This window comes from Micromesistius poutassou (genome assembly GCF_964030765.1).
Source record: "Micromesistius poutassou genome assembly, chromosome: 5".
Lineage (NCBI taxonomy): Eukaryota > Metazoa > Chordata > Actinopteri > Gadiformes > Gadidae > Micromesistius > Micromesistius poutassou.
In genome coordinates, this window is record NC_140275.1 from 17,531,306 (window position 1) to 17,557,560 (window position 26,255).

The 26,255-nt window shown below is 45.3% G+C and overlaps 1 protein-coding gene across 1 annotated transcript in view; it reads right to left on the reverse strand.

The window, feature by feature from the left end:
- The window catches only part of ccser1 (coiled-coil serine-rich protein 1), a 104,758-nt gene that overhangs the window by 25,522 nt on the left and 52,981 nt on the right, over positions 1 to 26,255 (reverse strand). The window contains exon 10 of the mRNA XM_084468594.1: positions 24,669 to 24,749. Coding sequence (XP_084324720.1) covers positions 24,669 to 24,749 — 81 coding nt within the window. The remainder of the gene's footprint in view (positions 1 to 24,668; positions 24,750 to 26,255) is intronic.

Genomic DNA, 26,255 nt, shown 5'->3' on the forward strand with positions numbered 1-26,255 from the left:
ACTGCATGGTGCGTTACTTCTCCACTCTGACAACAATGGGATTTCTTTCACAGGTTTTAGTCTCACTGAATAAAACATGTTACCCGCAAGATAAATAAGAAGGGAAAGAAAGAGTGAGGAATCAAAAGAAAGGAAAATAAAGCAGCAATATTAACTAAGCAAAAACCTGAGATGCGCATAGAGAGATGTTCCGTCCTCCGCCTTGAGCAAGGAAACATAACTAAATTGCATCAATACTACAAACTTCATGATACAATCCTAAACTAGTGTGGATCCGGGGCAGGGAACCCAGCCGCCCCTCCCTCGTGCCTCTTATCATCTTTCCACCAAAAACGTATCTGTTGCAGAAAGCGACTAGTCATTTATCACAGTGTTGTTTAAAATCTTCCCTACAGCCCAGCTGAACTGCTCCATCATTCACATCCACAACCTAAAGCAGAAAACATCCTTGCAACCAAAACAAGTCATTCACAATCAGTTGCGAGAAAGACCAAGGGCATAATTTACACTGACCAACTGTAAACCAATTCACTAGAAACCTGCTTAATCCTTTACTTTCTCCCATCCATCCATCATCCATCCATCTAGCCGTCTGTTCATATCCTTGAAGGCACCTGGTTGCTTGATATCCCCTGCTCCTCCATAATTTGAACCTCTCCCAACATAGCCTGGGAAATCCCATGGGAAGTTAAGTAGATGTAGGGTGGAAGCCAAAGATTGGGCGAAAAAGGGAATGTGACCAGCAAGAATATATATATATACTGTATATAAAAATATAAGAGAGAAAGAGAGAGAGAGAGAGAGTGTTCACTAAAGCAGTGCTAGTGCTAAACACGTTTAATTCATGAGCTCATTGGTTTCTAGACTTTTATTGTGCAATACTTTGTCGGTCGTGGATACGACCGAATAAATAGCAAAAACTACAATCGTAATAAACATAACAAAACATTGTGATTAAAAACGTACCTTGTTAAAATCAAACTAAATAATCATAAAAAGTGGCAACACTGTCCATGATTAATCACCGAACACACCTCAGGTCAATCTTTACCATTGGGCCGCCATGTTTCACATGACCCCACATCAGTGAAAGATATCAGGCAATAAAGGCCGGCACACACACACACACACACCAGACAAATCATATCGTCGTTCATAACATCAGTGGTGTGCTCATCCAGATAGCTGCAGCTCCGTAATTGACTAATAAACATTCAACCAAAGGTCATTCAATACAAATGCTGACATCCAATGTGTGGGTGTAAGTGAGTGCCTGCCTGGGTATACAGTGTTTGTGCGTGTGCATGAGTGTGTGTGTGCGTGTGTGTGTGTCCGCGTGTGCGTGTCTGTGTGTGCGTGTGTGAGGTGGGTGGCGCACGCATGCAATAGACGAGCTGTCCGTCACAAAAAGCGATCCTATAAATAAGCCGCTGACCCGTGGAGGGACATGCGGCATCGTAGCGGGCTCCAATCTGTTTGTGTCCTGTTAGCAGTGGTGACCAAACCCCGCCACTCTGCTCTGACCCTGCGATCCCGCGACATACATGACATGGCTGTCACTCTCGGCTTACATTGTGCCAACTCATCCACCCCTGCCTTCGCCTGTTATCACCCCAATTCCCTAAGCCGGCACCCACACATACATGGGTAGGTGTCTTAAGAGCACTCCGTCTCTTCCCTCTCATCCATCTCTCCCTCTCCACTGCTCCGTCCCTCCATTCATCACCCTGGCCGACCTGCCCCGGTCATTACCCGCAGAAATGACTCTTTTGTTCCTCTAATTAGCCTAATTATGGTTGTCAGTTATAACCCGGGCCTCCACGGGACCCCTGTGATCCTGCTGTGGCTCCCTCTGACCTTGGTGTGAGAGAGAGAGAGAGAGAGAGAGAGAGAGAGAGAGAGAGAGAGAGAGAGAGAGAGAAGGAAAATTGAGAGAAAAGGAAGAGAGGATAAAGAGAGAGACAGAGAGAGACATAGAGAGAGCGAGAGACAGAGACAGAGAGAAAGAGAGAATGTTTCTACCTTCGACCTTGTCCACAGGACACTGCTTGCAGCGTTCTTTATTCTGTATTCCCTTCTCTCATCATTCTCCTGCATGCTTATTTTTTATATTCCAGTTACATTTTGGTCATCATGTCAGTCCTAGTGTGTCCTACCATGTCAGTCCTAGTGTGCCGAATCAATTACATTTCTATTCCCCAGCCTCAATTTAGCTCTGACCAGGCACCCACATCAATGCTTCATCGTAAGCATGTTAAAAGACCATGTGGCCCCGTTTTAAAGGCTTCAACTCTAAGGAAATAGGAGGGAATAGGCTCGTTACCTGACTTTACTGTACTTTGATAACAAGTTTTAGTCAGGAAGCATAGTGCTGCCCCATTGTGTAATAACTAAGATTAATGCAATCCATTACTGCTGCCTTCAATGTTCTGTTGGCAAATAGCAGTTTGTGTGCGTGTCAGGGTGTGTGTGCATGCCCGCCTATGTGTCTGTATCTGTATAGAGTAATGTGCTTCTATGCATTTGTAAGTAGTAGCATGAAAATCACTGAATTATTCTCCAGGCGAAGCTACACATGCAACGCCACTTCCCTTCCCTTTAACTGCACTTTTGCTTCCCCCACCCAGTCGCATATCTTCCTTGCTCGCTAATAGCCATCTACCTGCTCTAATTAACCGGACACTCCGTAACAAAGAACGCCTGTCTACTGGCATATATATGCGCACATGCATCCCATCGCCAGTGACGCATTAAGGTCATCAGCATGCAGAAACACCAACCACTAAAGTAAAACCATTGCATTAAGGCCTGTTTGTGCCAGCATGGAGCCAATAAAAGACATCTCAGCCTTTATTGCGCCCCTCGGACTACTGGCACAGTGTTTAACAATAATGCAGTCTCCTCCGAGAAAATTTGCACAACGGGTGGAATTGTACTTTTTGTTCCCTGCTGTTATGTCCTGGCATGATAAAAGTGATCATAAAACGTGTGTTAAGTGTTTGTGCACACACGTAGGGTCACACGTGCAGACACACACACACAGACACGCACACACACGCACACATGCGCACACACACACACACACACACACACACACACACACACACACACACACACACACACACACACACACACACACACACACACACACACACACACACACACACACACACACACACACACACACACACACACACATGGAACAATTGAAAGAAGAAATTTCGAAAGAAATAAGCGACTTAATTAGGGTAATGTTGTGGCGCTACCTTAATTTTGTGGGCAGCTTTTGGCTGGCCCCAGTGTTTTCCTTGCCTTCCCAATTACTAGCAATAAAGCACAATACCTCAAATAACTTTAAAGAAGACTCTGCAGAAGAGTTGCACAACCCATAAAAGTATCCGCCATCAACGACCTTGGGGCCTCCTTAAAATTGATGAGATAAGATATATTTATCCACCAGCCTGTCCGTTCATCCATACATCCTTCATAATTATTTCTTCTTCAATCATTCCCCCACTTGGTTAGTGACTCATTCAACTATACAGGGTCCCACATGTTGGTAAGGTGGACAACTACCTGCCCCTAATTGCAGAGAACGATCACCATGTCACCATATCTCCAAGCAACGTGTTGTGCTGGAGTAAACACGCTCTGTGGCTCGCACTTTGAGGCCCTCTCTCTCCACCTCTATCTACCTCTCTCTCTCCCTCTCTCTCCCTCTCCCTGGAACCAAGAGAACGGCTCAGGCAGTGTTTAAGTATCCTCCTTTGCGGTGCTCAGAGGATAATCTCATGTCTCTCCCCCCTCGAGACCCTTCGCATCCTGAGACACCGCCGGCTGCTGCTTCCTCTGCGGCTCACTCTGCCTTTCTGCCTCTCACTCGCTCTCTTGTGCACATGCACACACGTATGCAGGCGTACACTTGTTGTTTGCACACAAGCACGTACCGTCTTGCATGCGTGGAATCACAGAACAGCCAATTGGACAGGCAGATTCTCTGAAGCACAAGTGCAGGCACACATGGACGAGGGCCAAAACACACAGACACGGAGCAAGAACACTGGCGTCTACACAATACGTGCACACACACACACACACACACACACACACACACGCATGTTCTGACCATCGTTCAAGTACTTGAAAATACTTCCCTATGGTTGCTCCTCAAGTCTTCATTTTCGGTATGCAATAAATACAAATGTATTTATGCATAGTGTGTTTGTGTGTTTTATGTGGATAATATAGGCCTTACAATTCCCACCTCTTTAAACAATGATATTGGGGTGACAGCAGTAGTTTGTGGGTGTGTGTACACGCATGCATACGTGGGAGAGAACAAGTCTGTGTGTGTGTGTGTTGCAGTGTCTGCGTGAGTGTATGTCTGAGTTTACGTGTTTTGCAACCTTTAAAAGGTCAACCAGTGTAGCTGGTGTCACTGTCAAAGTGTGCTTCGAGCAGCCTATTAATCTCAATATATCAATAACCTCAATACAAAGCTCTTGAACTGAATCTCAATATAAAGGGCCTGGATTGAATGTTGATATTATTATTTATGGGGTTCTGAGTTTCGTGTGTTAGTTTTAGGTTACTGACACCTGGGTTATTGGGTTTGGATATGCTTGACTGACTACTGAGGACGATTAAATGTGTCTTTCCATTTATTGTAGGTTGACTATTGTTAATTTGAGAGATGTTAAAAAGACCAAACCAAACAGTGTGTTTAGAATACATCTGGACTTGACAAAGACAATATATAAGTAAATATGAATAATAAAAACGGTGTTTTAGATACTTCTAGAAACAGCGTTGATAAGCCAACCCTTTTTTTAATTGAACAATGTTGAAGTATCCCGGTGTTATGAGAAGTCTCTCTTGTGTCCAACGCAAAATGAGAATTAAATTCCAGGACAGTTTGATAGCCCCGTCTCTGAGCATGACATTTAGTTAGTGGAGAAAACTCTCAATTCAACACTCACAGCACTCACCACAATGACCTTTAGATGTCCCTGCTGCCAACAGCCATATCTTTATTATCACACACACACACACACACACACACACACACACACACACACACACACACACACACACACACACACACACACACACACACACACACACACACACACACACACACACACACACACACACACACAAATAATTGTTAATTTTTTACAGCAGTGGGTAAATCGGATTGCTTGCTCTTGATTTGAGTATGTAGCTCCAGAGGGTCTGTGGAGACAGTGGATAGAGTGGGCATACTGACCCACTTGAACCACTGCTTGATTAACTGATTACTGAAATAGCTGAATGTTTCTCATTATGCCATTTTCTGTCATGCAATTCAATTTGGTGAATGTAATTGAACATAGGTTAAATATTGCAGATTAAAACCACAGCAGAGGGACAAAAGAAAAGGCAATTAAAAAAACAACACAGCAAGTGAATAATGATATGCTGGCATAATGTGCCCATAAGTGCATATTAAACCCAGCAGAGGTAAATCAGTCCCCTAGCCGTTATGATATGATTGGGTTAGCAATGATGGATGGATAGATGAAGCGATTCATTGATGACAGATGCATACATAAACCTGGGCCAGGCGTTTCTGCTCGGCCCTAGGGGAACAAGCAGAAACTGATCTGTAAGGAGAAGCTACAAGCGTGAACCCCACTGAGTGGAGTGGCATCACGAGTACCCCAAACTCATAACTGGTTTTCGTGATAAAAAGGAATGCTTAGTCATATTAAGTCTTAGTATTAAAAATAGTACTCTCTATTTCCCAGATGTATTACATACGTTGTTCAATAATTGCTTTTTGGCTACAGAAAAGGGCAGGATAGTCCAATGGTCAGGGTATTTGGACTCCCAGCCATAAGGTTCTGGATTAAAAACCTGATTCCCAGGGTCTACATATAAGCATTCTGGAGCAAGGTCAGGCCTAAAACCTCTACCTGCTTCATTAATTAAGCGGCTTTAGAAAAGCATGTGCATCAATGAGGAAACCATTTGTATTACTAATCCCAGCATTTGGCTCCAGGTTTGTAGCATGACCTGAATGAGACAGCAGCAGCCTACCTGTTGGTCTGTCACCACATGATGCTCACTGCTTCCAGCACAGACAGAGTGAGACATGTGTGGAAGGACGGAGGGATGGATGGATGAATGGATGGATGTATGGAAAGACAAGAAAAGAAAATGAGACAAGACAACATTACAAATGAAGATGTTAAGGTGAAATTGTCAGGTTGGACTACTTGCATTGCATGACTACATGGACATGGACATGAATACAGACAAAGGGGAGGGGAAGGGGGAAGCAGACTGACACATTGACACTGACATGGAGGGGAACGGTTATGTGTGCCGACAGATCCTGGCACGTGGTGTACTGTGGACCATCCTGAAAACAAGCCAAATACATTCTGGAGAATCAGAAAGGCATGGTATACCATATACCATTATGATGGTACCATAAACCATCATATACTGTTCCAAATGGTATGGAATAGCGCTGTTATTTTGCAGGAACATAACAAAAGAAGGGTTTGAAAATGTGTGTATTTTTTTTTGATGTATGCATGTGCACTCACATAAAACACGGTTTCATACCATAACACAACACACACCAAACAAGATGGACGGGCTCGATTGCCATTGCACACACGCACACACAACAGTTAAAAAAGCAGACATTTAAAGGCACTAAAGATATGACATAAAAAAGAAAACGCACACACACACACACACACACACACACACACGGACACACACGCCAACTTTGATTTAAAACTTCCATTCCAATACAGCCTGTTGTATTGAAGTGCATTCTGGGAAACCAGAGGCGACAGGAGCCAGGGGGTTGGAGGTCGACTGGAGGAGAACAGCGGGGCGGAGAGAGCCAGCACCGTGGGAGGTCTGGACAAGGAAGCGGGGAACGGGGAGCGGAAACGTGGAGGAAAGAGAGGGCGGGAAGATGAAAGACTGGGAGGACCAGAACAGAGGAGGAGTACCGGTGCCAAACCACTGTGGGTTTGGGGCCCGGTGAGACAGGTCTGGGAGGATTAGACACGGTCCACGTCTGACTGCCACGCTGGTCATCAGAACTGCTAACTGCCCTTGTGCAACGACGGGAATGTGACTTGTGTTAGAATGCCGCGTTACCGAGGGGTTTTAACGCCTAGGGCTGTTGGTTGTTCTTCGGATGCTTTGTAAATGCAGGGTCATGGAAGCCCTTCACCAATTGATTAGGTCTTTTCACAACTACTATAAAAATCCCCTGGCCCAACGTCACTGTATTTCATCGTGGTTGCACTGATCTCGATCTCCTTTGCAGTCAAGGTGACTGAAGGCCTCCTGGCTCTTCCTACATTGCTCTTTGTGACCTCTGGTGTTGTTGTTTCCATGTACATGTCAGGTGTCTGGAAGCCCTGAAGAAACTGAGTGATTCAGACAGCACTGCAACGACAAAGTGAGGTCTTGCTCATGTGCCAACTGGTGGTTTGTGATACAAGGCTTTCTGAGTAGGGGCTTAGGATCTGTTGGCTGCACAACTTTAATAATGCATGCGTTTCAAAGCTTTGCTTGGAGGCAGGTATAACAAAAGTTACAACAGCCAATCAAGTTAAATCACGCTCAGCTGAGGTGGCTGGAGCATCAAAGTGAGGGGAATGGATCCTGGTAAAGGAGTGCAGAGGGAAACGTTTGCCCTCAGAGAAATATACGGGAAAGGGAAATTACCAAGGTAGTCCGAGTCAAAACTGCAGGTAAATGGCCTGGATTGCCGCTAGGCATATTAAATAAGCACACACGCACACCCACACATCCACCAACCCACAAACACTCGATGCATTCACGAATAACTACATATGGACACACTTTTGCAATTAAACTGAGCTCCTAATAATGCCAAACCACCACACCAGTAATCCCATGTTTAAGCCACAAATATGGTCGTCGACAGTGAATGTGTGGGCAAGAGAGAGGGAGACGACAAATGGGAACCGACAAAGGATCCAGAGAGCAGGAGTCGTAATTGAGAGGAAAAATACATTTTGAACCGTGAAAGGTAGGGAAAGGTGTTGGGCCAGAATGATGGCCCCGGTCGCTATGATAAAACCAGTTATGGGTCAGCTCCCAGGCTCATTGAAGGCCTCGCACCACAGTATCTGCAGTCGGACCAACTCTATATTCATGAAACTTTTTTCTGGAGCGTTTTCAACCTTTGCAGGTTGAAAAAAAGAAATAAGAAACATACAGGCAGCCAGATAGACTTGTCAATGCCGAGAGGACCATGTTCTTCTCTCCCCTATCGCTTCTCTATTAGCCATCTCTCACTTACAGTTCCCCGCAAGGATTCGCCACCTCTTGCTGCCGCGAGTCACCTTTTCCCTCTACTCAGTGAAGCCCTGTTTTCTGGTATATCATTACTCCTCCTTACTTTTTTCCCTCTCTCTTTTTCTCCCTCTCTCTCTCTCCCTTTCTCCTGATCCCTCCATCTGTATTTGTTTATCATCTTCCCATCTCCATGACATCCGCTCTGACTCCTGACCTCACCTTGCTTTTCATATTCTTCTCATCCTCTCCCCGGCCCCTCCCCCTACACTCAGTGTCATCGGCGAGGGAATTAGTTATTAAGAGGTTTGCGTGCCCTCTCTCCCCCCGCCCTGCCCCCTGTCTGTCTGTCTGTCTGTTGGTGCCATCTGGGCCCAGTTAGGTGCTCGCCTCCCTGCCTCGCGCTGCCCTGCCCGCGGGGAGAGAAAGTCGTTCACGGGGCCACGGATCTTATCACACACACACACACACACACACAAACAATCATACACACACACACACACCCCCACATACCTTCTGGTGACTGCTCAACACCCCCCCCCCCCCCTCTAACCTGTGTGGCCCCTGGGGCCCTGCGGGGTGAGCTGGGGAGGACGGCCCACTGCGCCTGACACAGTGGGCCCTTCTGGCCTATTCTGTCCCCTTCTGTGTGTTCTGTTTGGTCAGCATTAAATGGGAAGGGGAGCAAGGCTGGTGGCAGAGGTGGCGCGGCTCCCTAATAAAAGTCTTTTGGAGGGCGCGATGAGGGAGCTTTCGGAGCAAAGTAAGTATGTTCTACATGGCGGACGCACGCATGGCAATGCTCTACTGCAGGCCTTTGGTTTGACTGGTTGTGATGAAGTGGCTGATACTCGAATCGTTGAACGTGTACGTGTAAAGTTTTAAAGATCCCATGGCATGCTACATTATGGATGCTTATATATAGGTGTTAGGGGGCCCCTAATACAGTATTTGAAGACGTGAAGAAATTCAGCCTTGGTGCAGAGTTACAGCCACTACGAGCCAGTCCCACAATGAGCTCTTTTTTTTCTTCTTTCCAAATGTGCCATTTTTAGAGGCAGGTCAAGGTGAAGGGTGCCCCGCTGCCCGCCGGAGCCCCGCTGCCCGTCGGAGCCCTGCTGCCCGCTGCCCACTACCACGGCAGCGGGGCTCCGGCGGGAGACAACCCCGGGCAACGGGCAGCGTTCAGCTGGCAGCGTTCATCGGGCAGCGGGGCTCCGGCAGACAATCCTGGGCAACAATCCTTTTCTCCTCCATGTCACGGTTCCCAATTCCTTCTCAACCATGGCCGAGATAACCCCCACTACGAATCTCGTTGTGGAAATATCAGAGACCTCAGAGAACCCGACGCAGTCTAGTCTTTTCACCAAATGGGAGCTTTATGCAAGCTTGAGTTATGGGCCCTAGTTAGACGGTCTAAAACGCAGATGTCAAGGCGCAAAGTCAAAGTACTTTGTGGGCGGTTCTACAGCGCTGTTGCTATTATGACGGCGGGATAAATGAACTTTGCGCCCGGCGCAAATCTAAAAAGGGTTGGGCTGAAACCTGTAGGTGTGTTTTGGGCGTAACGTACAATAAACCACGAGTTCCACCTGCCATCCCCTTTAAGACCCAACACATTTGACTTGGCGAGTTGATAGTTAGACAGCGCGTTTGCAGTCTCCGCTGAGACAGATGCATGACCACATGAATTTCAAACTTTAAATGGCTCAGTTTATGACCAAATAATAGGCATAATTCACACATGGAATAGTGTTTTCTTCTCCATCTTCAGAAACACTGATTCGTCATGTTGCGGAAAAGACAACTTAAAACATATGATATGCGGACGCGGTCCTCGATGGCCGCAACTGTGGGCCTATTTAATGATATGCGGCAATACATAAACAAACATTGTTTGTTACCAGTATTGTAGGCCTATGTTCATAATATGCATGTGTCCCCCCATTAATATACATCGCCATGGACTGCATTATGCGTTTCGTGTTTAATTTGCGTGTTTAAACAGATGGGTGCGCACACACACGCACACCAAGCATCACCCGCATTTATTAATTCTTTTAAATACTCACTCGCGGTAATACTATGTTTTCTCACGATCAAATACTCATCAATCCTAAAAGTAATGGGCTTGTACACGATGTCTGTGTCAAGAACATATGTGTTTGCTGTACAGTGTTTGCAGATGCATTGATTTAAAAGTACAACTTACCGCTCTATCAGCTCTTCTTTTCCAAATCATTCAACCAACCATTTACCCTAAAATTAGATTTTGTTTTGGAAGCCTATAATATAGTTTGCTCTAATGTATTATTGTTATTATTTTAATGCATGCCATAGCCTACTATACTTCATTCCTATTGAAAAAAATGTTTCCACAATCATTAAATAATAGTTAATAGTTTGCATGTTTGTGCTGTGTATAGCCTACGTGTGTAAGCGTAGGCTATGTGGTAGTTCCGACCTGCCATGGCACATCAAAATAGCAACAACAACTGCGCCATCTGCTATAGACCAGGTATTTTTCGGTCAGTGGCGCAATTGCATTGGCGCATTTTTTAGATCACTAAAATAGCACCAAGTATCATTTGCGTCGGAACACGCCCCTGCTTTTCGCCGACACGCCTCTCCAGGCGCAAGTGTGGTGGCGCATGGTTGCTGCGGGGGAAAATCAGCTTTGCGCCGGGTGCAAACTAGCAACGACACATGCGTCGGTGTAGAAAGTCAATTGCGCCGGGCGCAAGATAGGGCCCATTGTGTTGCATGTTATGCGCCATAACAGCAACAGCAGAACGGTTATCCAAATAACAAAGAACACTTGCGTTACAGTGTGTGTATTCACACACACACACACGTGGTGCTTGCACGGCCCTAGCTCATTGTCGGGCCAAATTCTCTGGGCAGGCCAAGCAGAGAAAGGGGAGGTAACCTGGCCCCATATGTAGTCATATGGGGCCAGATCCCAAATCTGCGCGTTTGAGCATTCATTTTTTCAAAGGCGGAGCAAGATAGCTACTGCTCGTTTTACACCTAACGCAATTTTTAGCTACTGGGGGACCATAGGCAGGCTAGGGCAACTCATATTAATGTTAGAAAACCTCATAAAGTGAAAATTTCATGCCATGGGACCTTTAACTATTTTTATGCGGGAATTATCGGCTTGGCGGAAATCTTCACGCCACGCTATCATCACATTTTGTCATCAAATGAGGACAAGAGAAAGAGCTAACTGAAGAGAAACAGAGCCAAGCCAAAAAAAAGGGCTAGGTAAATACAAAAACAATACTTGAGGTGTGTTGGGTTTTTTAATAAGTAAACAGAACAAACAAACAAACAAACACCAACCCACTCCTCTCCTTCCCCGGTGTCGCCACAAGCCAACCCAGGCCTCCTGCCTCGCCCCCCTTGCCTCAGTCTCTCCATCTCTTGGCTGCGTCTTGGTACTCCATCTCTCGCTCCTCTGTCATCTCCTTTGCTCCCCTACGGCAGCCCCTTTCATCCCCCTCCCCCCCAAACACACCGAACCCCTACCCCCCCTACACCCCTCTCCTCCACTCTGGTCCTCTCTGCTCTGGCTGGCCCTCATGTTGTCTGTCCCATACATCACCACATCTATCCATCACATCACTTACTCTCTCTTGTTCTATATGCACCCTACTTTCTAGCTCACTCTCTCTCGATGCACCTTGTGCTCTCCCGCTCTCTTTCCTTATCTCCACCTCGCTGATGCGCTCTCTCTCTCTCTCTCTCTCTCTCTCTCTCTCTCTCTCTCTCTCTCTCTCTCTCTCTCTCCTCTCCCTCTCCCTCTCCCTCTCTCTCTCTCTCTCTCTCTCTCTCTCAGAAGGGGGGCGGTCGAGGGGAGCGGGTCCCGGTCCCGGTGGGAGAGACAACCGCAGGGGGGATGGGGGGGGTGCCTCATTAGTGTGAATGGGAGGCAGGAGAGCATCCACCAGCTAGGGCTGTGTGTGTGTGTGTGTTTGAGTGGCTCAGGCTATAATTAGAAGTCACAGCGAGCAGCGCTGTGGATCACAGTTAGATAAGTGTTCTGGCTGCCAGCCAGGGTGCAGGAGCTATACACACGCCCGCACACACACACACACACACACACACACACACACACACACACACACACACACACACACACACACACACACACACACACACACACACACACACACACACACACACACACACACACACACACACACACACACACACACACACACAAAAGAGAGGGACACACACACACTGCAGTAGTTTTTGACTGGCAGTGCGGGTTGGTTATTGGGGACAATTTGGCTCCAGCATGGACTGGACCGCAGGATTACTACCTGCACTCTTTCACCTGTCTCCCAATATATATATACAGTATATATATATATATATATATATATATATATATATATATATATATTAGTATCTCTATGGTGTATATATATTATCTCTATGGTATATATATATATATATATATATATATATATATATATATGCGTCTAAATAGTATATATATATATGTGTCTAAATAGTATATGTATATATGTGTCTAAATAGTATATATATATATATGTGTATATGTGTCTAAATAATGTGTATATATGTGTCTATATATATGTTTTTAGGGTGAGAAGCTCAGCCATCCGTGAGGAACTTGGATTAGAGCCGCTGCTCCTTTACTTTACTTTACTTAGAAAGGAGTCAGCTGAGATGGTTCGGGCATCTGGTAAGGATGCCCACTGGGCGCCTCCCTTGGGAGGTGTTCCAGGCACAACCAGTGGGGAGGAGACCTCGGCGAAGACCCAGGACTAAGTGGAGCGATTATATCTCAACACTGGCCTGGGAACACCTTGGGATCCCCCTGTCAGAGCTGGTCAATGTGGCCCGGGAAAGGGAAGTCTGGGGCCCCCTGCATTAGCTGCTGACCCCGGATAAGCGGATGACGATGAGATGAAATGAGAGATATATGTTTATATGTGTCTGTAACGTGCAATCAACCAATGAGAGTTCCATCTCCCATCCCCTTTAAGAGCCAGCGCATTTGAACTTGACAAGTTGATATATATACTGCGTTTGCAGTCTCCGCTGAGACAGATGCATGACCACATTAATTTCAAACTTCCAATGGCTCAGTTTATGCCCAAATAATATGCTTAATTCACACATGGAATAGCGTTTTCTTCTCCAACTTCAGAAACACTGAGTCGTCATGAGAATTTCGGCAAAGAGAACTTAACACAGTTATGATATGCGGACGTGGTCCTGTGGCCGCAACTGTGGGTCTATTTAATGATATGCGGCAATAAATTAACAAACATCGTTTGTTACCAGTATTGTATACATTATCGTTATCGACTTGTGTTCATAATATGCATGTCCCCCATTAATATACATCGTCATGGACTGTATTATGCGTTACGTGTTTAGTTTGCGTGTGTTTAAACAGATGGGTGCGGGCGCCAAGCATCACCCGTAATCATTCATTCTTTTAAACGCTAAAACTATGTTTTCTCACGATCAAATACTCATCAATCCTAAAAGTTATGGGCTTTTACACGATGTCTGTGTCAAGAAAATATGTGTTTGCTGTACGGTTTTTGCAGATGCATTGATTTAAAAGTACAACTTCTTACCGCTGTTCTTATCAGCTGTTCTTTCCCAAATAATTTAACCTACCATTTACCCTAAAACAAGATTTTGTTTTGGAAGGGATATACTTTGCTCGAGTTTATTATTATTGTTATTATTATTATTTTAACGCATGGTATAGCCTACTACAGTGTTCATTCATGCAACCCCTATGGAAAAAAAAGTTTCAACAATCCACATGCTATTTCTATGCAGTTTCACACATATGAAAAATCTTTGACATCATTTCAGTTAGGCTAATCGTTTGCATGTTTGTGCTGTGTATAGCCTACATGTGGGTAAGCTTATGTTGCAGTTCTGACCTGCACGTCAAAATAGCAACATCAACTGCTCCATCCGCTATAATAATTTGTAGATCACTAAAATAGCATAATTTGCGCCAGAACACGCCTCTGCTTTACGTCGACACGCCTCTCCAGGCGCAAGTGTAGTGGCACCTGTTTGCTACGGGGGAAAATCAGCTTGAGCCGGGTGCAAACTAGCAACGATACTTGCGTCTGTGTAGAAAATCAATGGTGCTGGGTGCAAGATAGGGCCCAAAGTGTGTGTGTGTCTGTGTGTGTGTGCACATGTGTGTCTCTATGCATGTGTGTGTGGTGTGTGTGTGTGTTTACAGGTGTATGTGTATGAGCACACCTGTCTATATGAGTAGGGTTGGGTATCGTTTGAAATATTTAGATTCTGGTTCTATTTCGATTCCTGTAAACCGATGCCGGTTCCTAAACGGTTCCGAAATCGATACTTTTAAATTTTTTTATAGAAATGCCATGCCAACACTGATTCTTTGAAAAGGTAACTATTTGCGTTACTGTAAAAAGTTGCTATATGTATGCGCCTTAGCCCAGTGCGCCACCGAAAAAAATGCCAACTTTTTATCGGATTGCTCCGGACTCGCCGTCTCTGCTGCTTCTTCAAATCTGTTTGGTGTGTGTGTGTGGTGCGCTACTGCGCGTGGCCTGGCTTGTGTGTAAAAACACTGGCTCCGATTGGCTACCATGAAACATGACTCTGCCTTAGCCAATCATAATAGCTTATCTCGTTGTTAACCCACCCGGTCTCCTAGCAGTTTGTGTGTGGAGCCAGGGGTGCGTTCGGATTACAGTTCATTCAATCAATTCATAACGCACCGCATTTAACGTTCAGTAACGATAACGGCGTTGTAACGACGGAAACAGTAATTAGTTTGATTACTCCGTTACTGAAAAAATAACGCATTACCTAACGCCGTTATTTTTTCAGTAATTCTTTCATCAAATTGGAGGTATTTCCCCCCTTACACAAAATAGTTGTATTGCACTTGCATGTGCTGCTCATTTTTTGTTTTAGTAAAGTAAAGCCATATTTTAGAGTGTTTTACTTTGGACATGATGGCTGCAGCTGGGCAGCAGGAGAGGAAAGTGTTCTGCATTTTTTCCGACCACAAGAGGGCGAGAGGATTGTTGCGACACCGAAACGAGGCACCGAAAGAAATGTAGTCATTCGGTCCGGGTAGAACCGACCATGTTGCCCCCGGTACCACTCGGTTCTCGGTACCCAACCCTATATATGAGTAGCCCGTTACTCGGGTCACAGGTCACAGAGGCAATAGAGGAGGATGCGACAGTCGGGGTTAAAAGTGACAGTGAAGAGTCTGTTGGAGGGGTTGAGGTTCTCAATACAAATAGAAAGAGGGACGAATGCTGCAGGCCGGGGCACTAGGGGAACTAGGACCATGCTCATTCTGACACAACACAGTACAGCGCTATTGACAGAAGGTAGCTCAGTGGGGAGGTGGGTAGGACAACAAAGCACGCTGATTTTGGGGCATGATGTACCCATTGATCAGAATTGGAAGTCGGCACCTAATGATCCATATTGAAACTAAGCATCTAAGGATCTGTATTTGAACCAAACACACAACTACCAGTGTTGGAAAGAAGCATATAGCGACCAGTACTGGAACTAAACACAAAACAATCAGGACTCGCATTGAACACTTAATGACACGCCCGAAGCAGTGTGAAGGCATAAACCTTTTCTATGAGCTTTTAATGCTCGCATAAGCGTATAATCCATCAGAAAAGCTCTGTAATAGAAACTAAAATGAGGTGCACTGAGCAGGGTATCATACTGCAAAGAAAACACACACTGAACTCGCCGGTTGAACGGTCTGCTACTTGGAAAAAGGGACAAGGGTTAAGTGTGTTCTTTAAGTGTGACACGTTTCATGTCTAGATAAATGGTTGTATTTCTCCTCTGTACCACAGAAAGGGTAAATTAGGTGAGGAAACGGGCATCACTTACACACATCCAAAAACAACCATAGCCAAATCTATAGCAGGTCAAACGCTTTGCTTGTTTTCACTGTATATAGTATTGTATATTGTTTTACTGTGTATTTAAGCTATGTTAGCCAACTTTAAGGATCTGTACAGTTAATATACTCAATACATCTACAATTATATAACGTTGTTGGTTATTATTGGACACCTAATCACAGTAAAACTGATAAAAATAGAGATCAACGCAACCAAATAACTAATATATATACTACTGAATAACTAATATATCGCAAACGATATCTGTTCCGTTAACGCAACAAGATCAGAGCAATAATTGAAGTTATCATTTCCGGAGGGGGGTCAAGTCGCATGGGGATAAGTGCAGAGGTAGGCAGCATTCCTGGCTAGGATACAGGAAAAGACGACATTACAAATAGAGGGGCCCACTCATGCTCAGAGACTTAACATGCTCATACATGGCTCACACCAACAGTGTTTCTACTGCTCACTCTGCAGTAGCGCTCATACAACTCTGAAAATCCAGGCGTACATCCCCTTTGATGGAAGACCATTCAAATATGATGTCTGCCGGTTCTCTTTTTATGAAGGTTAGTTACACTTAATAGTCATAGATTAGAGAATCAGTAATAGAGTAATTGACTCAGGACATTATTAGAATGTCAACCGCAACGAAGGGGATCGTTCTGTACTCAATTTCGAATAAAAATTCATGGATGGATTAAATCCTTCCAATCACTTGTGATGGGAACATGTGAAGTCACAGAGTCAGTGTGAGTGCAGTCATTTGGGTGGAGGAGCCATGCATGATAACCAAGTATCATTCTGAAGACCCCCTGCAGACTGATCCACAGGACCACCACTACAGTCAGGTCAAGGCAGGTGCCATAACAGAGACACTCACTCATCTGTCTCCTTGACGACAAAGATGTGCCGGCGTGCGCCTTGCTGCCCTGGAAACAGAACATACAGCGACACACATGGGGCGACCAATGAGGAGACAGAAAGGGGACGAAGAGACACAGAGTATTGTTAAGATACAGTGAGAAGAAGTTGTATATATATATATATATTAATAAAATACCTCAACACATTTGACAGTGTGTTCCTGACAGCAGACAACCCTTGAATTGATCAGTCACGGATCAGACGGATTCAAACGAGAGCGCGAAGCATTAGCCACGTGACTAAAGAGTAGTATGCTCACACATACAAGGAATTTGGTCTCTGCATTAATCCCATCCGTGAACTAGTGAAACACACAGAGCACACACTGAACACACAGTGAGGTGAAGCACACATTAATCCGGAGCAGTGAGCCGCTACAGTTACAGCGCTCGGGGAGCTTGCTCAAGGGCACTTCAGCCGGATGTGAGCATGGGAGAGCAGTGCTCTCTTCCACTTCCCCCGCCCACATTTTTCCTACTGGGTCGGGGATCAAACCGGCAACCCTTCGGTTTAAAGGCCGAAGCCCTAACCAGTAGGCCACAGCTGCCCTTAGACTAGCATAGTCTTTCAAGATTCTTCTCAAGATATTTCACTGTGGTTCACCATGTGAGAGATAAATCATTCTGGGGTGTGGTATGAGGATGAGCATGATGAATAAAATATGGCTGGATTTTTTGTGCGCCAATACAAAACACACTATGGAAGCGCGCGCACACACACACACGCTTGTATACAAAAATGCTTACACGGAAACACATGCACACACAAGTACACAGACGCATGTTCTCGCACACGCACACACACACACACACACGTAAGGAAAAGTTATAGGCAGACGCAGAGTTCTGAACAGAGGTCCTAACTCACTCCATCATGAGAAGAGAAAGAGAGGAGAGGAGAGAGGGACAGGGTAGGGCAGAGCAGAGGCGAGCAGAGACATGCAAGGAGCTGCATTAACAATTAGGAAGCTTTGACCTATTGCGAAAAAGGAAAAGGGTCACGGAAGAACGATGACAGAAAGATGGGGGGAAGATGAGGCAGGAAGCACAGAGCGATGGTTAGAAGAGAAGAAAGGGACATGGGGACATGAAGATAGAGCAAGGGGGGGCAAGGAGAGGTGGGAGATCAGGGAAAAGGGATATGAAGATGGACGGGTTGAGGCGCGAATGAAAGCTCAGGACAGAGCAGCCAGGGGGATTAATGAGGGATTAAAGAGCTAAATAAATCTTTTGGAGGTCCAAAAAACGTACGAAAAAAAAAGCTATCAGCTATGGATTGTTGGGCAGTTTAAAAAAGACAATACAAAAAAGGACAAAGATACTACTGCAACAGAAACGACAGAGGTCCAAAAAAGAATACAGAGCTAAGTAGGGCGGAAAAGTGACACTCTTTCTCTCTTCAGCCAGGGCAGAAAGTAATCCAGTTTACAGGGCCCGCATAGTCGCTACCAGCAACACAGTCATTCCCTCTCTCTCTCTTCTCTCTCTCTCTCTAACTTCCTGTCTCTGCCTCCAGCCCTCTCTCTCGTTCAACCACCGCGGAGGAGTGTACAGCTATGAAAAGCACAGTCGAGACACATTCACATGATCTATGTCATCATACATATTGATGCAGGCTTTCCCTGTCCTGCAGCCAAGCTATATAAAGCTTCAACAAATGGTCTTCATAAAAGTGTGCGGCCCCTGCATAAGGCTAGCCGTGGCTATGCTAACACATGTCAGTACCGCAACCGCTGCATTCTGCTGCTGCTATTGCCTGTGGAGAGAGTGAGACTGCAGGCAGATTCTGATCCCCAACGGCCTTTGAGCCATTGGTTTTGACTTGGGTAAAATACACACAGTATATATATATATATATATATATATATATATATATATATATATATATATATATATATATATACATATACACACACACACATATATATATATATATATATATATATATATATACAATCCCCTGTCAGCTTAAGTGTTTTTCAAACAATGAATACCGGCAACGCATTCAGAAATCTCTAGTGAAAATACTGCTGGGCATTACTGGTATTACAAAGTAGAGCACGGGTAATCAGTCTTACATGTGCCGTGGTCTTTGGGTTTTTTCAATTGCATTTTGGGCCATTCCAAGGATAACGGATGACCCATAAGAGCTATTTTCATAAAGCCCTTATCACATTATACGAGGCCGTTAGGAGAATGGGTATCAAACCTTTATTATGAAAACATTGTGAGAATTATCACAAAAAATCCTACCCCCTTTAAAAATGCATCCTCATTATTTAGAGCAAAAAAGTATCCACTGGGTTCTGAACCGAATGGGGGAAAGAAACTGGAAACACAGACCAAAGTGAGCATTCAGTCTGTGTGAACTGAATTCAATATAGAACTGACCCAATTAGTGAACAGAAAATGACCTACCATTTTTACAATTTTGAGAAGAGAAGCATGCATTTAAGGCCAATTTGTTGTTAATCTCATAAGCCTGCATTTGCTGCTCTGCATACCAAAATGATGTTCTTGCTGACCTCTACAGATGTTTGTATAGCACACACAGTTGGCAGTTTGGACTTGCGTAACCGTGTCAAAGGCTGTGTGTGTAGCCTTGCCTATGAAGGGAACATGTCCGCTGACTGCACACCAATTAACATCCATGTATGCATACACACACACACACACTGGGGTTTGTGGTACTGAACAAGATTTGTTATGAGATTAATAAATGCTGAGCATTCTTGGGGCCATGGATATTCTGGCAGGAGCACCAGGGCAGTGAGTTTGTCTATGTTTATTTTACCAAGCAACCTATTTGTAACACCTAACTGTTTATACACTAATACAAGAAACATTGCAATTGAGGAAAGGCAAGCCAGAGGCCTTGTGTGTGTGTGTGTGTGTGTGTGTGTGTGTGTGTGTGTGTGTGTGTGTGTGTGTGTGTGTGTGTGTGTGTGTGTGTGTGCACAAATATCCACATGATAAAACACCCCTGTTCTCAGAGCTTGCTTTACTAACAAGTTGTCAACTTGTAGGAAGACGAATCAAGGCGTTGGTGTTGGAAAACTTGGCAAAGAATCAATCGATGCACACAATCACAGGAGCGGAGAAAGATTGAGGAGAAATAAGGTAGAAAGAGACAAAGAAGCAAACCCCATCTGTACTCTCTCTCTCTATCTTTGTTCTTTCCATTTTTCTCTCCAAAGATAAGACAGGGCTTTTGAGGATTCACAAACCTTATAATAAAGCACAAAGAGCTTAAAATGATGCCTCGGTTTCTTGCGAAAACCCTGTTGGGTTAAGTATAGTTGTTGTAGTTGGAAAATAGTTAAAATGGTTTTCTATGTTTACAAAAGGAAAAAAGACCTTGACCAATTAGTAAACACTTCCTCTCCAGTTGGCCTTTCCTGTGCCAGCCATAGTAACAACAAGGCCGGGGTAATTGCAGAAAGATAAATAAACAGATGAGATTTGTGGTCTTTCGAAAGTGTTCTTGCTAATAAAAAGCGGTGCTCAAGAAAGGCGTGGTAAAAGCAGCACCGGCTTGTCCCTGGTGTGTTTCTGCAGAGCGGAAAAGAGGAAAGAGAAGGAGAGGAGATACAAGGATAAGAGAGATGATGATAGGAGAGACAAGCAGAAGAGAAGAGGAGAAGAGGAGAGGGAAAGAGAGGAGAGACGATGACAAGAAAAGAGATGAGGAGAGAAGAGAAGAGGAGAGGAGAAGAGAGACATGGATAAGAGAGATGATGATAGGAGAAGAGAAGAGGAGAGGAGAAGAGAAGAGGGAGAGGAGAGAGAAGGAGAAGAGGAGAGGAGAAGCAGAGAGGAGAAGAGGAGAGAGAAGGAGAAGAGAGACGACGACAAGGAAAAGACGAGGAGAGAAGAGGAGACGAGGAGGGGAGAGACGATGATAGGAGAAGAGAAAAGGAGAGGAGACGAGAAGAGGAGAGACGATGATAGGAGAAGAGAAGAGAAGAGAAAAGAAGAGAAGAGAGAAAAGAAGATATGAGACAGAGGGAGAGAGAGAAGAGACGCTCCAAAACTTCTGGAGGGCTGACTTTGTGTACTTTGAGGAAGACATGAAAAGCCGCAGTAGGACTTGGGAAAGGAGGAAGATTTTTTAAAGGGGAGTGGTTTGTGTGTTCGCATCCGTGTGTGCGTGCGTGCGTGCGTGCGTGCGTGCACGTTTGGGTGCGTGTGTTGGGTGGTGGTCGTGGCGGTGGGCGTGGGTTGACCTCCTGAAATGGTAGAAGCAGTAGAAATAGCTGCCCCAGTTGTAGACACACTTTCCGTCACTATAGCGGACTGTCCTCAAAGCACGGGACTAGGGTAACCTATATAGGTCTGCTCTGCGAGAGAGCGATGTAGAAATAGAGGGAGAAAGAGGGAGGTGGGCTAAAAACCAGGCCACTCACGCTGTAAGCTACTGCTGAGTAAAGTCACCTGTGCCACTAGCTGCTCCGTGCTAACGGACAGCCAGCTGCTCCTCTAATTAACAGCACATCCACTCAGGGGAACGGAGCATAAGGAGGACTAGATAGCCGCGGACTGGTCCTACAATAAATAGCAACGCCATACGGTGCGACCGCAGCCCCGGCTTTCTAATCACGGAGCTGTGGCGAAGGCAAGGTTACCCTGTCCCCCAACCCTCGCGCTCTCTCTCTCTCTGTGTCCCTGCGGTCTTTGTAATCACAGTGTCCGGTAAGTAAGGCTGATTAGGGGCCAATACCGCTGACGGCCTGGGATGAGCCCGGTTCGATGAGTTCGAATGAGTGTGGTTGTGCCGGCTGCATCCAGAACCGTTTTGAGCTTGGCGGTTACAGGTTACAGGGGTTAGTCGTTATTAGACTCTCTTGGCGCTTGACGATTCAACTGTTAAGGAGAGACTGCTGCCGATCTACTCCCACCAATTAGGAGGGAGGAATATTGGCTCTAGACACCGTATCATGTCTTTGGCTAAAGTACGTAAGTTAAGTTTAAAGAATTAAACTGAATTTATCTAGATTAGTAGCCAGACAGAGCCAGACCAATTAGCAAATGTGTATTAGTCTGGAACCTCTGGGACCCTGTTTTGATTTTCAAGGGGTGTTATCAACAGGCGTAGAGCAAAATGCCTCTGCATGCAATTGGATAGACCTTAAGCCAATCAGAGTAACCAAACATTGGAGACATCAGCATCAGCTATCCCATAGGGCAGTGCTCTGTACAGTCATTGTATTGTCATCTTATTACTCAGAGCATAAACATGAGCCTGCAGATGGTTGCCAGGCTACTAAATTACTGGAAATTATTCAGATATTCTCCAAAAGAGCCGACAGAACAAAAAAAGTGATACACACATACATACTAGACTGAATGAGTTGACCAAGTTGACCAAAAGTTAAATTTAAGAACTGAATGCCGGCGCTCTTAAGAGCAACAAGGTAAATAATAAGTGATTTATGCTGTCTGAAACATGGCTGCACACAGCCACACACAAAAACACAGATAATGTGTGAATTATACTGTCTGCATCCTAAATGGGACCTATTTGACAAAACTTACCCGGACACATTCAAAAGGAGTTTTATTGATGATATAATACAAGACTAATGGCTTGGAGAGAGCGGGGAACAGAGAGACATAGCGAGAGAAGGTGTGTGCGTTTGTCTGTGGGAGAGTGATAGAGAGAGCAGGAGAGGACAGACCCATGAATTTTCTTGCATTAGTCTCCAAACTAGCAAACTAGCAATTACTTGAAGCCATTTCAATCTGTATTAGGAAAAAAAAAGTGCATTAGGCGGTAAAGGTACCAGGGTGATATTTTAAGCAGTAATAGAGTGCGTGTGTCTGTGTCCGTTTGAGTATGTGTATGAGAGACTAAAGTCCATTCCATAACTAGTGGGAGATGGTGTACGACAGAAAAAAGAAAAGACAAACAAGCTTTACGAATAACCATAGTCATGGAGAGTGGAGATAGCAAGTGAAGGAGAAGAAGTGCTGAGAGATACTGAGTAAGACTAGATTTGATTCATCGCCAGACTAAAAACTATCAACCTCAATTCCTTTCTTAGAACAACATGTGTTCAAATACGGAAAGTGGAACTTATACTCAATATCTCAAAAGGGTTAAAACTGCTTAAAAAGGTTAGATTTTATTGTCACTGTCATAAGAAAACAAGTGTTTGTGCGCTAAATCAATAGAAGCAATATAAGCAGATAAAATAGAAAACATCTGTTGTTGCAAAGAAACGTGGAGTTTGCATTCAAGTCGATGTTTGACTTGACAGTTTTAATTCTTAGCTTGAGTGGGTACAATTTTATGCTTAAAAGTACATCAAACTATTATCCCTAGGGCATGTGGGTATAATGCACTGCCTTTTATGTATGGAACGCATGCGTTTGTGTGTGTGTGTGTGTGTGTGTGTGTGTGTGCTTGGCTTGTCTGTCTGTGTGTCTGTGTGTCTGTATGTGTGTGTGTACGTGCACACTGAACAAGATCAGTGCACTGTGTATCTGTTCTCCCACACAATGACAAAGCTTTAGCCCCTTGACGGTATTTCCTGTCATCTTTAGGCACAGAAGCGATAACACAGAGAAAGGAACGCATTGTCCAGGAGCAGAGATGATGGAAAAACGACTTGAAAAGAGAAATTAAAGAAATAAATCACAAAGGGAAGCAAGGGACACAAACCCCCAAACTTTCGCTACCGTTTCCGTAATAGGTGGCCATTTTTAGACAGTCATCCATTAAGTCCACTGCGCTCCCAAACTGTCAGCCCCTAGCGCAGCCAAAGAGGCCATGTCATCTGAGAGGGAGGGGGCTGTGTTCGTGGCAGCCCCTTCTCCTCATACGCTGGCGAGCGAGGAGCCGACGATATCAATGTCAACGTAGCTATTTCGAGATAAATAGATACAACCCGATGGATTAGAAGCAACTCCGCTAGTCCTTAAAGCTTCTGCCGATGCAAAGCGAGATGTGCCAGCGTATTGAAGCAAAGAAGAGAAGAAAGGAGGGAAAGGGGAGAAAGGAGGTTGGGAAGGTAGGAGGGAAGAGAGGGAGAAAGGAAAGGAAGAAAGCAAGGAAGGACGGAAGGAAGTGGAGTGCGGGAATCAACAATCAGACAAAAAAAGTGCACTCAAGGGATCCTTGAGTCATTGAGACATCCGAAAAAAGGACCCAGAGAAGGTACAGGCAGAAGTGAGGGAAATTGATGGCCTGTAACTGTTCAGCATATAAAGGTTGCTTGTTAAAAATTAAAAGCAATAATTGCAGTAGAGGGAATGGACGGAATAGGAAGTAGAGAACAGAAGAGAAAAATAACATGTTTAATGATCTATCCGCATTAGAGGTATAGAGGTGGACTCTTTTCAAATAATGGCCACATCTTCAAGTTGTAGGTGCCTTTCTGTGTGTGTGTGTGTGTGTGTGTGTGTGTGTGTGTGTGTGTGTGTGTGTGTGTGTGTGTGCACGTGCGTGTCTATAGCTCACCTCGGGGCCCGTGTGTTCTGTCTGTGTCGTGCGGTCAGTCGTTTGGCAGTCCTTGGTCCTCAGGGCAGCTTTGGCACTCTCCTGCACACACCACAAACACACCCCCCCCCATCAGTCATGTCCGCTCAGCCTCGCGTTTCAACCTCTGTGCCACACCCATTCAAAACTACACCCCCCCCCCCCCCGCCCCAAGCAAAAAAAAAAATGTCTAAAAGAAAAACACTAAAAGGCTCAACCTCACCCCTGACACCAGCACCCCCCCCCCCCCCCCCTTTCACCACTTCCCCTGGATATCGAACAGGCCATAAAGCAGTTCCGAGATGCATAGAAGCTCTCCTGCTGCCAGATATTGGCCCTGGGTCTCTCCAGAAAGTGCAGCAGAGGAGAGGGACTAATAAAAACCGTGACAGGCCTAGCAGGCAGACCGCAAGGTTTTACCGGCTGCTAATCCATGGGCTCTCATCGTGAGATTTAAAGACTGGCAGGAGAAGCGGCTCTGGCCTCTTTCCTTCAAAACACAGCATCTTCCAATGAGCCGGGCCAGGCCAAATATCAATCCAAACCGGACCCTTACTTTGGCCTCACCTCTGACTGATTGTATTTTTCTTTCACTGCCTCATGGGAATCAGCCCACACACACACACACACACACACACACACACACACACACACACACACACACACACACACACACACACACACACACACACACACACACACACACACACACACACACACACACACACACACAATCACACACACACACACAGATAGACAGAGAGAGAGACAGAGACAGAGACAGAGAGAGAGAAATACAGACACTCAAAGAGAGAGCGATAAGAGAGTAATAGAGTTCAACAGTGAAAGAGTTAAGAATTAAATACTTGGAAAAAGAGCTGGATAGCGACAGAGAGTTAGAGAGAGTGAGCAAAGATTTGAAGAGTGAGAGTCAGAGAGTGAGAGAGAATAACAATTTCCCTCATCATTTTCCGCCGGCCCTCAGGGGCCAGGGTTTTAAGAAGAGCTATGTGCCGGTTATTAAATATTCAGAGGGTTTCCTAATGAATTACCATTATTTAACAAAATAACTGGGAACAGGTGTTGCGAGAGCACAAAAAGTGATGAGTATGCGCTAAATTCCTCCTCTGACCTTTACCTTAACTCTGCACCTTGCAACGAGCCCCTGAAAACAGGCTGGCTTCAAGGCCAGGTTACGATCTAAATCTGTTGATTAGTCACGGTTAGAAGAAGGGTATGCGGGGGGGTTGGTGGGGTGGGAAGGAGAAGTGTTCCATGTCCAAAGTTGCCGTTGGATCACAGTCCTTCACCGGAGAGAGCTGGCATAGGTGTGGGGGGGGGGGGGGGGGGGGGGGGTGGGGGGGGGGGGAAGGGGGGAGGGGGGGACTCATAAAACGTGACAGTTCTGGCTTGGCGGCCAGCATGGAGGTCCTTCTAGGAGAAATAATTAAGGGCTCTTCACTGGCAGATTTAACAGAAGGCACGGGGAGGAGACGAGCAGTGGGAGAGCGAGGGAGAGAGAGAGAGCTTGCGATAAGCTGCCCTTTCCAATGTGAAATGCCGCGTCTT